At 41.5% G+C, this 14,045-nt stretch overlaps 1 protein-coding gene across 6 annotated transcripts in view; it reads left to right on the forward strand.

The window, feature by feature from the left end:
• The window catches only part of Numb (NUMB endocytic adaptor protein), a 110,929-nt gene that overhangs the window by 82,748 nt on the left and 14,136 nt on the right, over nucleotides 1-14,045 (forward strand). For all 6 annotated transcript variants that reach the window (XM_052739360.1, XM_052739355.1, XM_052739358.1 and 3 more), the window contains one exon: nucleotides 13,795-13,869. In XM_052739360.1, coding sequence (XP_052595320.1) covers nucleotides 13,795-13,869 — 75 coding nt within the window. The remainder of the gene's footprint in view (nucleotides 1-13,794; nucleotides 13,870-14,045) is intronic.

Genomic DNA, 14,045 nt, shown 5'->3' on the forward strand with positions numbered 1-14,045 from the left:
TTCCCAGCACCCACTTTTAGCTCACGACTAGTCCATAGGCCAACCTAATCTAGACAGCCCCTCAATTAGACACTTTTCCCAGGTGATTTCAGATTCTGCCAAGTTGACAATACTGTCACAACTTCAAATTTATATGAGATATGAAAAAATTATGAATCACTTTAATCTTTAAATAACACTCAATTATTACTCTCCTTTATTCGGTGAGGAAACTGAGGTTTCAGCTGAGGTTAAGTGGCCTCCTTAATCCCAGATCCAATAAATTGATAGGAGTTTGGATTTGAACCTAGATAATCTGTCTCCGAGTCTATACTCTTAACCATTGTGCTATACACAATCACTTTTGTTTTTCTGTTTTCTTTTGTAATGCTGGGGGTTGCACATGCCAGGCCAGTGTTCTACTGTGAACTATATCCACAGCCTTTTTTTACTTTCTCTTTTGAGGTGTTATAATCAGAGTTTTCTGTCCCCACTGCCTGGTCCCAAATAACCGACACAGAGGCTTAATATTACTTATAAATGCTCGGCTGATAGCTCAGGCTTGGTACTGGCTAAGTCTTACACTTAAATTAACCCATATTTCTATTTGTGCTTTGCCACATGGCTCATGGCTTGTTACCTCATTTTCTACACATCCTTTTTGCTCAGCAGCTGGCTGGTGTCCCTCCTGACTCCGCCTTCCTTCCCATCATTCTCAGTTTGGCTTTCCCACCTAACTTCCTGTCTAGCTACTGGCCTGTCAGCTTTTTATTAACCAATAAGAGTAATATGTATTCATAGTGTAGAAAAGGATTGTTCCACAGCAAGGTATGATCTTACTAATTTGCTGGCCTTGAATTTAGTGATTCTCTTAAATAGCTGGGATTATAGACCTGTGCTAACAGGCTTCCATTCTCCTATGTGTTGGGGGGTAGGGAGCTATTATTTGGGGTTTTTGAGACAAGGTCTCATGTGTTCTAGGATGGCCTAGAACTTACTTTCTAGCTGAGGATCACCTGAATCTCTCATTCTCCTGGCTCTGCCTCCAGAAGTGCTGGGGTTACAGGAGTGTACCACTGTGCCTAGTGCTGCAAAAACCAGGATGTCATGCATGTTAGGCAAGCACTCAACCAACTGAGCTACATCCCTAACCATCTGACTTCCATTTTAAAGAGCTAATAATTGTCTTTGGATTTTATTCCCAGTAAATTACTTTTTTTGTTTGGTGGTTTTTTGTTTTTCTTTGTTTGTTTGCTTGTTTGCTTGTTTGTTTTTGAGACAGGGTTTCTCTGTGTAACAGCCCTACCTGTCCTGGAACTTGCTCTGTAGACCAGGCTGGTCTCAAACTCAGATATTCACCTGCCTCTGCCTCCCTAGTGCTGAGATTAAAGGCATGCGCCGCTGCCACTCAGCATAAATTACTTTTTTATTATAGTTTTCAAAAACCATTTTTCTTCTACCAGGGAACTCCTAAGCTGATAAATTCCTTCAGTAAAGTGGCAGGATACAAGATCAACTCAAAAAAATCAGTAGCCCTCCTATACACAAATGATAAAAGGGCTGAGAAAGAAGTCAGAGAAACATCACCCTTTACAATAGCCACAAATAATATAAAATACCTTGGGATAACACTAACTAAACAAGTGAAGGACCTTTTTGATAAGAACTTTACATCTCTAAAGAAAGAAATTGAAGAAGATATCAGAAAATGGAAGGCTCTCCCATGCTCATGGATAGGTAGGATTAACATAGTAAAAATGGCAATCTTACCAAAAGCAATCTACAGATTCAGTGCAATCCCCATCAAAATCCCAACACAATTCTTCACAGACTTGGAAAGAAAAATACTCAACTTCATATGGAAAAACAAAAGACCCAGGATAGCTAAAAGAATCCTGTATAATAAAGCAACCTCCGGAGGCATCATCATCCCTGACCTCAAGCTCTACTATAGAGCTGTAGTAATAAAAACAGCTTGGTATTGGTATAAAAACCATTTTTTCCCCAGTGGTTTAAACTAATTCATGGAACAGAGGTCCTAGAGCATGATAGATAAGCACTGTGCCACTGAGCTTGAGCTCTATCCCCTCTGCCTCTCCCACCTCTCCCTCCCTCTCTGAGACAGTGTCTTGTTAGTTAATCGGTCAGGCCTTAAACACGTGTACAGCCTAGTCTTCCACTCATGAGGCTCTTGCTTTCTGTACATCACCATGCCTGGCTCTAACACTTCATTTTAATTTAGAGATTTTTGTTTGTTTGTTTATTGATAAAGGGTCTCTATTATGTAGCCCTGGCTGTCCTGGAATTTGCTATGTAGACCAGGCTGGTCTTGAACTCACAGAGATCCACCTGCTGCTGTCTCCTAAATTCTGGGATTAAAGACATTGTGCCATCACACTCAGATTATGTGGAAATTTAATAGTGATGAAGTGTTGTGTACCTGTAATCCCAGCACTTGAGAAGCTGAGGCAGGAGAATTGCCATAAGTTTAAGGCCAGTCTGGGCCATATAGATTCAGAGGACAGTTTTCCTTCCACCATGTGGTCCCCAGGAATGGAACTCAGGTCGTCAGGCTTGGCAGCAAGTGCCTTAATCTGCTAAGCCATCTCAGTCACCCTGTAAATGAAGAAGGGCCAGGCATGTTGCTACACAGGTAATCCCAACTGTTCAGGAGACCGAGGTAGGATGATTACAAAATTGGGATTTTTAGCAAGACCTTGACTCAGACTAAAAATGAAAAGTGGATGTAGTTCAGCAGAAAAACAGTTGCTTAGCATGTATAAGGCCCTAGGTTCAATCTTCAAGGGGTGTGTGTGTGTGTGTGTGTGTGTGTGTGTGTGTGTGTGTGTGTGTGTCTAAATAGTAGGGGGGATAGTAGTGTACGTACACCTTTAATTCTTGCGTGTAGACGAGGAAGCCAAAGAATCAGGAGTTCAAGGCTCATCTACGTACTAAGATTGAGACCAGCCTAAGCTACATGAACCCTTATCTCAAAAAAACAAAATATAAATAGCAGGTATATGGAGTTTTTGGTTGGTTGGTTGGTTGGTTGGTTGGTTGGTTTTTTGAGACAGGGTTTCTCTGTGTAAACAGTTCTGAGTGTCATGGAACTCACTATGTAGACCAAGCTGGCCTTGAACTCACAGAAATCCACCTGCCTCTGCCTCCCGAGTGCTGGGATTAAAGGCGTGCACCACCACCGCCCAGCAGGTGGTGTTTTTATAGTACAGCTCCTCATAAATTATAATGCTATCCTAGTGTTTGAGCCTGTGTGTTTTAATGGTCCACGATAAAGAGAACAATAGTAATTTTTTTTTTGTTTGTTTGTTTTTGTTTTTCGAGACAGGGTCTCTCTGTAGCTTTGGAGCCTGTCCTGGATCTCGCTCTGTAGACCAGGCTGGCCTGAACTCACAGAGATCCACCTGCCTCTGCCTCCCAAATGCTGGGATTAAAGGCATGCGCCGCCGCCCGGCTAGTAGTTTTTTACACCACACACTTTTACATTGAAGTAAGTAGGTGAAAGAAGTTAGTCTTGATTTCAATTCATTAGTCATAGCCAAGAAGCTGCCTTTATCATCTCAAATTTCACCTCTTCACCCAACCACTCTTGCTTACCTCCATGGTGACAGCAATGCTTCCAGAAACTTCAGTAATAAAAGTGTAGACATCTGATTGATTATAGAACTGTACCATGAACATCTAAAAAGAAAGGGAGGGTAACTAGACCTGAGCTTAACTTTTTCCAAACTAGCTAATTGCTCTCTGCAGTCCATAGTATACTCAGCTTTTGAGAAATTATTATATGCACCTCATGCCTTTTGTACAAATGCCATGTTTAACAAATACTTTATTACCAAGTAGCTACATGACACATAAACATTTGTTTTTTTTTTTGTTTGTTTGTTTTTTGTTTTGCAGTGTCCTGGGATTAAAGGCTTACACTACCACCACCTGGCATAAGACTATTTGTTTTGTTTTGTTTGAGACAGGGTTTCTCTGTGTAACCATCCTGGCTGTCCTGGAATTTGCTCTGTCCTGGAATTTGCTCTGTAGACTGACCTAGCCTCAAACTCTCAGAGATCTGCCTACCTCTCACTTAAACATTTGAAAGGAGTTTATAATATGTTTGAGAAGTCTTATGAGCTATGTAGTCTCTATTCCCATTTTATGAGAGAACCAACTCTGTAGATGAAAACTATACCAATAGAGTTACCAATAGTTACACTGAGCTTTGTAGCTTACAGTGAGCCCTGGCCTACTTTCTGGTTTGCTGCTTAACAACATCTGGTGAATTGCCTGGTGGTTCATGAGGCTACATTTTACAAGCACATAAAGACTAGCTCAGGAGTCACCTACCTAGTACATTTCACCATATGCTAAAATCGGAATTTTTCTGAAATTTGGTGCAAATGTCTTTGCCCTACCCCATGTTAATATCATCTCATTTAAAAGCACTGACCTGCTTTCCTTGGGTCTACTTTCATTAGAATGAGTGGAGAAGAAGTATGTAACACAGAGGACGCTAGACATGGACTGCACTGCTTGCAGACACTTCAGATATTGAGTACTCTGACAAAAAGCCAGGTTATCTCAGAGAAAGTAGCATGCATTCTGTGTGAAAGGTGCTTGAGCTGAGCGTCTGTGCCCTGGACTGTGTTTCTCACAGTCCCAGAAGTTTCATGTTACTTTCACTCAGTCTGACTGGCTAGTCATCTTGTTGTCTTGTCTGCCTTGAACTCTGTAAGAATCTAAGTTTGTGAACTTATCTAAGCTATTATGTCATTTATTGCTGACCTATAAAAATTACTAAGAATATTGTATTTGTGCAAGTTAGTTATAAGTTAGCCATGAGCTATATCTCCCCAACCTCTGGGTCCTTTTCTTCCTTATTGCTTTTTAAATTCCTGAACTCTTCCTTACATGAATTTTATATTCTTCAGTTTCTTCTTAGATAATTTTTAGGATTTGCTTTATTTTTCCTTTTGAAAGTTCATTTCCCATACTGGGAATCTAACTTAGTGAAGCAAGCACAGAATCTGAGTGTGAACCCCAGCACCCAGGTGAAAACGGTGGGCCAGGTGTGATAGCACGCACGCATTGGTAATCCCAGTGCTGAGGAGGCAGAGGCAGGAGGCCTGGGGCTCCCTGGACAGACGGTCTGGCCTCATCTCAAAGGAAGCAGGCAGTGTTTCTGAGGAGGACACCTGAAGTTGTCTTCTGGCCTCTACACACACACACACACACACACACACACACACACACACAAGTATATTAGGACAAATCCTCGAAAGGGAAGGCGGAACGAACAAGAAGTAACGAGTAACCACAAGGCTTTCACAGTCACCTTTATGTCCTTTTTTTCTTATGCATGAGCACTTAGTCTTTTAAAGGTCTTAGTCATTGACCTTTTCTAGATTTAAAGGGGTAAATTGTTAATTTTCAGAAGCCAATCCTCATATATACACTATATATTCATAGCATCTCAGTCATTCTCAAGTCAGCATTAGTATATAAAACATGTTAGAGAATGTGCTATCTATCCTTAGGCCAGGATGAATGAGATGTCCTGATTTTCATAGCACAATTACTCTCTTGTTTTAGATAACTTTTACACTTCTTTTTTCCTTAAACTTTCAGAATTTCCCAGCACTTGGGAGGCAGAGGCAGGTGGATCTCTCTGAGTTTGAGGCCACCCCGGTCTACATACTTAGTTCCAAGACAGATACATAGTAAGATCCTGTCTCAAAAACAAACAAACAACAACAAAACTCTTTGATAATTTATTTATTTAATTAATTTTATATGCATTGGTGTTTTGCCTGCATGTATGTCTGTGTGAGGGTGTCAGATCACTTAGAGCTGGATTATAGACAGTTGTGATCTATCATGTGGGTGCTGGGAATTGAACTGGGGTCCTCTGAAAGAGCAGCCAGTGCTCTTAACTGCTAAGCCACCTCTCCTGCCCCACAGTCTTTTTTCCTCAAATTTTAAATAAAGTTTAAAACAAAAACAACTGAATCTAAGTTCCCTGTGGGGAAAAAGTTCTCTTTTTTATTTATTTATTTATTTTTATTTTATTTATTCTAATTTTTCAAGATATGGTTTCTCTGTGTAGCTTCAGAGCCTGTCCTGGAACTCACTCTGCAGACTGGGCTGGCCTCGAACTCACAGAGATCCACCTGCCTCTGCTTCCTGAATGTGGGGATCAGAGGCATGTACCACCCCCTCCCTGCTCTTCTTTATTTCTTACAAGGCACACCGCGTCATGATTAGCTGGCTCATGTGTCGTTATTCCTCTGGGGACTGAGTCATCTGTGAGTGTATGTGCTGCTGCTGGGAACAACGTCATAGCTGTGCCACATCTGCTTCCCTGGCCTTCATGACATTTCCTTACTTTGACTTCCTTGAGAACATCTGCTTACCCTTCTTATTAGCTGTCATGTGCTCCCAAACCGTCTCGTCTCTGAATATCAACTCTGTTTATGGTAGTGTGCGTTCTTACTTCATTAGTGATCCTGGGAATCATAGAATTGTAGGTTTAGACAGAACCTAAGATGTGAGTCAGTCTAAAATATTGGATAGGGTATAAATATGGGGGGTGCAGAATAGTGAATAATGAATCTTACAAAAGATTCAGTTAATGACTGAGTTCTAGAAAAATCTTCAGAGCATAGCTCACCATATTTGTCTTTGAAAACTCAAGTTTTATTGGAGCAAGACCATGCCCATTTGTTCACATGTTGTCTTTGGCTTCTTTTGTGCGATGATGACAGTTGAGTAATTGCCATGCAGATTATATGGATGACAGTGCCCAAAGTATTTGCTAGTTGGCCCTTCACAGAGAAAGTGCCAGTCCCTGATTTAAACAGTTTAAAAGCTCATTCCTGCCAGGTGGTAGTGGCGCATGCCTGTAATCCCAGCACTCGGGAGGCAGAGGCAGGTGGATCTCTGTGAGTTCGAGGCCAGCCTGGTCTACAGAGCGAGATCCAGGACAGGCTCCAAAGCTACAGAGAAACCCTGTCTCGAAAAAAAAAAAAACCAAAAAACCTCATTCCTATAAATGTGTCTCATTTCTTCCAGCTTAGCATCAGTATGTAAAATGAAAGCCATGCAGGCTCCTCTAATCTAGGAAGACAATTGACAGCCTGTTGTGTTCATTGGTTTTCAACTTATTTATTTATTTGTTTATTTATTTATTTTTTTAAAGATTTATTTATCATGTATACATTGTTCTACACACCAGAAGAGGGCACCAGATCTCATTACAGATGGTTGTGAGCCACCATGTGGTTGCTGGGAATTGAACTCAGGACCTCTGGAAGAGCAGCCAGTGCTTTTAACCTCTGAGCCATCTCTCCAGCCCCCTCAACTTATTTTAAAAAGTTATTTCTGCTTAATCACTCTAAAGGTATAGAGTGTAGCTCACTTGGCACAGTGCTGGACTAGCATGCATGAAGATCAGTCCCAACACGCCATACACTGGGCATCCATAGTAGCACACTCCTGTAATCCCAGGAGGTGAAGGCAGGAGAGTCACAGGTTCAAGGCCAGGTGCTACATAGAGAGTTCAAGGGTAGCAAGACCCTGTCTCCAAAACAGACAAACAAAAATTACAAAATGTGTGACTCTTATTTGTAGCAGGTCCCCACAGTGGCTTTAGTCATCTATAATTGACTCCCTGCCTGTTGGGTTTTTCTTCAATGCCAGAGCCTGGTTACTAGCCATGTAGGTTTAGATTAACAGAGTTTGAGGCCAGCCTAAACTATATATAGTAAAACCTTGTCTCAAAATCTAAAAGAGAGAGAAATTAAATTTAAAAGATTTACTCATAATAAAAGAAATGTAAAGCAGATTCTAATTTCTTAATTCCAAAGTGGATATTTAGAAAGTGATGACTTGAAGGTTATGCTTTTCGCTAGTCACGGGTTAGCTTGATCCTTCTGTCCAGATTTCTCTAAATTCTGTTACTACCATTCTGTCTGTGTTAGGTCCATTTTCTTTCTTCGAAAAATAATAATCTTTCATGTGAACTCTTCTTGACATGAGCATTAGCCTGCAGAAATTCCACCTGTAACCTTGAAACAATGACCCAGCCAGAATGAGTTGTAGCAACAGTAATGAACTCATTCTAAATTTCTCATGTGTACATCATCACTCCCACAGTTTTATTAGTGTCTAAAGTATACACCTTTTGGAGGGGGTATTTCTACCATAGGTAAGTCCTACATTTCGTGCTTATTCAGAATTGCCTTTCTTTAGTAATAGGCTTTGTTCTTTGACAACTTCATACAGGTATATATAATACATTCTGGTTACTCTTTCCCCGGCCTCCCGTACTTCCCTCCCACTGCTACCAACCCCCATCCCCTCTTCTTCCTTACAGATCTCTTTCCCAGAATCACAACTCAGTCTTAGTATGCATCTTTCAGAATCTGTTAGATTATACATAATACAATCCATTACTATAACATAAAACTTTTTATGAAGGCATAAATGAAAAACAAATGTTTCTATAACCATAAATTTGAGCCAAGAGTGAATTTCAGAACATTTCTGAGTATTGTAAGGAATCTAACAGAGACCAATTCTAAAATGACTTATTTTCCCCCACCTTCAGTTGGCTAACCTTGACCTATCTGTTGCTTCAAATGCTGACTACTGCAGTTTATAGAGTAGTATATCGTGATGAGTGATAAATCTGTAAATGAACATACTCAGTACTTTCTATACCATTTAGCAGCCTTTTATGTCTGGATAGCTGCCTTCTCTATTCCCCACAGCAAGTATTCAGCCAATTCTTTGAACATAAAAAGGGAAGAACTAATGTCCTTCACTTAGCGAAGCTGAAAGCACAACTGAAGAAAATGAACAGGAGCAGTTAAATAATGAGAAGTGGCAGGCTGCCATACTACCTTTTTACTTTTTAAAAATTCCAGGTACTGTATATAATCCCCAGTCTTTTTAACACATATACATATATGTTACGCATGAAGAAACAGAAATTCTATCTCTTGCTTAGCTTGTAAATAGTAGCACTGAATTCAGGCTTGTTTTGTGTTTCTAGAGTAGCTTGCAAATGCATGCTAATTTTTCACAGTCTTATAGACATCCTTAGGTTCTCTGCCTCCCTCATTGCCCTGTATGTAACTCCTTTTTATGGAAAAGCTTTTTTAAAGCATAGTTTTGCTGTGTATGCCTCCAGCCTTAACCTCTTAGTGCTTCAGGTTACAATACAAGCATGCAGCACCACATCTAACCTTATAGGAAAGCCTGGTGTTGGTTTGAGAGAGAGCTTCTCTGCAGACCAGGCTGGCCTTGAACTCACAGAGGTTTGCCTGCCTCTGCCTCTCAAGTGCTGCGATCAAAGGAGTGTGCCACCACACTCAGCCAATAAAGCTCTTTAAAGAGTGTGTTTAGTATTCATAGACTCTTCTTACGTTTTATTTATTTCTCAGCCCATTCTAATCTAACTTCCACTTCACTATCAGGTCCTCCAGAGAAGCCCACCTGATAGGTGAACATGGCTGCACATGTACTTTTGGGCACATGCATGTACATGTGAGATAGATTATTAGAGGAGTTAGCTCATGAGTTCATGCATGTGGCAAGTCTTAAGCTTGAACATGGCAGACTGGAAACTAAAGCAAGACTACTGTTTTCCAGACTCAAGGTAGACTCACTTTATCAACTGGTTGAACAGGACCTGCCCAAATTTTAAAAGCTAATCTTCTTTATCTAAAGTCAGTCGCTATTTATTTGTTTGTTTGTTTGTTTGTTTATGTACCTGCCTACATGCCATGTCCTCAGAGGCCAGAAGAGGGCGTTGTGTCCTGGGTCTGCTGAAACTAGAGTTACAGGTGGTTGTGAGCCACTTGACCTGAGGGATGGGAACTGAATTTCAATTCTAAAAAATAAGTGATCTTAACCACTAGCCATCTATCTCTCTAGCCCTTGTTTTTCTTTTAAGATAAAGTCTTATGTCAGGCATGTTGGTGCACACCTTTAATCCCAGCACTGGGGAGGCAGAGTCAGGCGGATGTCTGAATTCAAGGCCAGCCTGGTCTACAGAGTGAGTTCCAGGGGCTGTTGCACAGACCTGTCTTGAGAAAGGGTGGGGTGGGAGGATGTTCCTGGTACATTGGGCTGGCCTGGAATTCATCACGTTATCCATCTGGCTCAAGCACATGCTGATCTTTCCTTAGCCTTCTGAGTGCTAGGATTGCAGGCATGCCTAGCCACAGCAACTTTTAGACTAGTGTTTGATCAAGCAGCTAGGTACTACAGCCTAGCCATGTTAACTCGTGAGAGTTACCATCCTGTCATCCTGCTGTGTCTTCGTTGCTCAATCCAGTGGGCTCGTAACATCCGTCCTCACTTGGTCGTTGCATCACATTTGACACAGCCTCTTTTGAAACCCTTCTCCGCCAGTTTTAATGATTGTCATCTTCCATTGTTCTGTCCCATGACTGTATTCCTTTTCTGATATTTCAAGGAATTGCTTATTTCCTCCCGACTCTTTAATTATTGATGGTCTGTGTCGTTTTCCTTCTATTTTCTCCCAATCTAGAATTCTATCTTAAGAATTTTCTGTTGGTGCTGGAGAGGTAGCTCAGCATAAGAGCACTGGCTGCTCTTCCAGAGGTCCTGAGTTCAATTCCTAACACCCACATGGCAGCTCACTTCCGTCTATAACTGTTGTCTCATGGGATCCAGTGCCCTCTCCTAGTGTACAGATGCACACACAGATAAAACACCCATATACATAAAATAAATAACTCTATTAAGAAATTGTCTTTTTACCAAGTGTGGCAGCATGCTCCTTTAATCCAAGCACTTGGGAGGCAGAGACAGGAGGATCTCTGTGAGTTCAAGGACAGCCAGGGCTGTGTAGAGAGACCCTTTCTTTCCCCGTCCCCACCTCCCCCCAAAAAAAGAATTCTCTTTTTAGCTTCAGTCCCGTATATTCAGTTGTCTGCTGATCCCTACCTAGCTGGATGTTTGACAGACACCTCAGACTTCCTGAAATCTCCTCTAAAACGTATTTCACATCTCTTATCTATCTTAGCCAGAGTTACTTTTCACTCAGTAACACAAGACAGGAACCCATCCTCTCCCCTACACTATATAAAATCTCCTTTTCTATCTTAACCAAGATAGATCAACACTGAGGGGTTTTTTCCCCACCTGGAATCTTACTTGTTGATCTCTTTCTGACCAGATGTATGCTGCTGCAAAGTGATGTTTCAAAATGCAAATCTAGGGACTGGAGAGATGACTCAGTAGTTAAGAGCATTTATTGCTCTTCCAGAGGACCCAGGTTCATTCATCAGGACCCACAGACATTGCACTCACAGGCACAGACACAAACATAATTAAGAGTTATATTTTAATAAATGCAGACCTAACACCAGTGAGATGACTCAGTGGGTAAAGGCCCTTGCTGCCAAGTCTGGTGACCTGAGTTCAATCTCCAGGACCACACCATAGAAGGAAAGAACTGACTCCTGCAAGTTGTTCTCTGACTGCACACACAATCAGACGTGGTAAATAAGAATAGAATTGGGCCGGGCGATGGTGGCATACGCCTTTAATCCCAGCACTCGGGAGGCAGAGCCAGGCAGATCTCTGTGAGTTTGAGGCCAGCTTGGTCTAAAAAAAAAAAAAAAAAAAAATTTAAGATTTTGAAAAATTAAAAAAAAAAAAAAAAGAAATGGAAATCAGCTTCATTGTGTTTGATTCTTTCCGAAGCTTTCAGTTGCCCATCGAATTAGGATCCAGTTCCCTGGAAGGCATACAGGTCCTGCATGATGAGACTTCCCTCCTGATCGTCTACCAATGCTTCTTGCCCAGTCTACTTTCAACCCATACTAAAATACTTCAGGGTCCCAGATTTTTGTACCATTTGCCTCAATTTCTTGGACTACTGTCTTCTGCCTGGCATGTCCATGCCATTCTCTGCCTCCCTAACCCTGTTTTAGGGCATCGAGAAACATGATCTTAGGGCTCAGTTCTGTGCTCTTGGTATAGTCTTCCCCAGTCCCACAGACAGACTTGACTGTCTCTTGCAGCATCACTGTACCTTATTCTCCACGCATCTCTAGCACTTATTATTTATTATGTTTTCTTGGAGTATCGCTTTGCAGGGGTCTGTGAGGTCTTCCTGTATTTGCGGTGGCTAAACCGTTGCAGACACTCACCTGGCATGTGGTGTGGTAGTGGAAATGATGAGCCTGGAGTGGGTCCTAGCAGCTTTTTTAACTAAGAGCATGCTTCCGCAACCAGGATTCCTGGGCTTGGGGACATGGGAAGGAGAATGGCAGTTCTCTTAGTCCTTGTCCCTTCTAGAAACTGCTGCTCCAAATTTAGCACCAGATTCCCTTTGGTCTGTACTTCTATAGCAATCTGATATCTACCCTCAGCCTTTGTTTGTTTTAATTTGCTTATATCCATAGACAAGTTAAGAAAGGACATTAAGTACCATTACATTGTCTCACAGAGGAAATAAATTACCAACTTGTTCTCAGTGATTCTTGTTTGGGTGGCAACCCAAAAGAAAGGTCTTTTTCCAGCCAGTTAAAAAAGAAAAAAAAAAAAAAAAAAGGCTGGGGGTTGGTGGCACACGCCTTTAATCCCAGCACTTGGGAGGCAGAGGCAGAAGCAGGCAAATCTCTGAGTTGAAGGCCAGCCTGGTCTGCAGAGTGAGTTCCAGGACAGCCAGGACTACACAGAGAAACCCTGTCTCAAAAAACCAACCAACCAGACAACAACAAAACAACCCTTATTTTCTCAGTAGTTTTTAAATCTTCCTATGCCATCAAAATGTTTCCATGCATTTAATGTCAAATTAAAAACTAAGCTAAATCAGGAGCTTACTGGGAGCGATGGCTTAGCAATTAAGAGCACTGGCTGTTCTACCAGAGGTCCAGAGTTCAATTCCCAGCACACACATGACTGTTCACAACCATCTGTAACTGTAGTCCCATGGGATCTGATGCCCTCTTCTGCAATGCAGATGTAGATACAATCAAAACATCCATATACATAAATAAATAAATATTTAAAAAAAAAACTAAGCAGCTGGGTGGTGGCGCATGCTTTTAATCCCAGCACTCAGGAGACAGAGGTAGGCAGATCTCTGTGAGTTCGAGGCCAGCCTGGTCTACAGAGTGAGATCCAGAAAAGGTGCAAAGCTACACAGAGAAACCCTGTCTCAAAAAAAAAAAAAAAAAACCTAAGCAAAAGCGGTGTTAATCTTGAGGGGATAAATAATGGTTTTTGAAGATTGTTCACAGAATAATGAAGGTTTCTTATCATTTTTAACATGAAAATTTCAGGTGACCAAGGGTCACACATGTTTTCAGAGGATGGTGGAATGGTGGGCATAATGATTCGGATTTATCTGTTCCTCTCTACACCATACCTGTAGAAGTTCTTGTGGTGTAACTCCTTATGTATTTAATGCTTACCTGACTCTCAGTTTTCTCAGCTGTTTGTTTAATGGGTGAGGAGTCTGGTTGTAAGTTCTTTGCCCTGTATGGAATGTGTTATCTTGGATTTAGTTCTCTGTCCCTTCTCCCTTACTTAGTTTATCTTATCGTGTTGTGTTGTGTTTCTGTGTCGTTTTGGCTTGTTTTTTCATGAGTGTTGCTGCAGTTTGGTTGAGTTATCTGGCTTTGGGCATCCTTCCTGAACTTGGACTTCCTCTCCCCTTGTGACCTTTGGAAGGCAGAAATCAGTATTTTCTGTGGAAGATGAGTTTTGTTCCTTTTAACATTATGTATGTATGTGTCTCCCTCCTCCCCTTATCTTTTAAAGACGGGGAAGAAAGCGGTGAAGGCGGTTCTGTGGGTGTCGGCCGATGGACTCAGGGTTGTGGATGAGAAAACCAAGGTAAGGCTCTGGGAGTTCAGCGGTCCTGCTCGTGGTTCTTCTAATCTCTGCTGATAAAGTGCCATCAACTGTGGTGGCTCGTGATAGCCTGCCACAGGTCCAAAGTACAGTCTTCTGTGTCCAGGAAACTCATTGAGTAACTCATTTACTTTATGAAAAACAAACAAACAAACAAA

Source organism: Peromyscus californicus, unplaced genomic scaffold, assembly GCF_007827085.1.
Source record: "Peromyscus californicus insignis strain IS unplaced genomic scaffold, ASM782708v3 Scaffold_15__1_contigs__length_86483966, whole genome shotgun sequence".
Taxonomy (NCBI): Eukaryota; Metazoa; Chordata; class Mammalia; order Rodentia; family Cricetidae; genus Peromyscus; species Peromyscus californicus.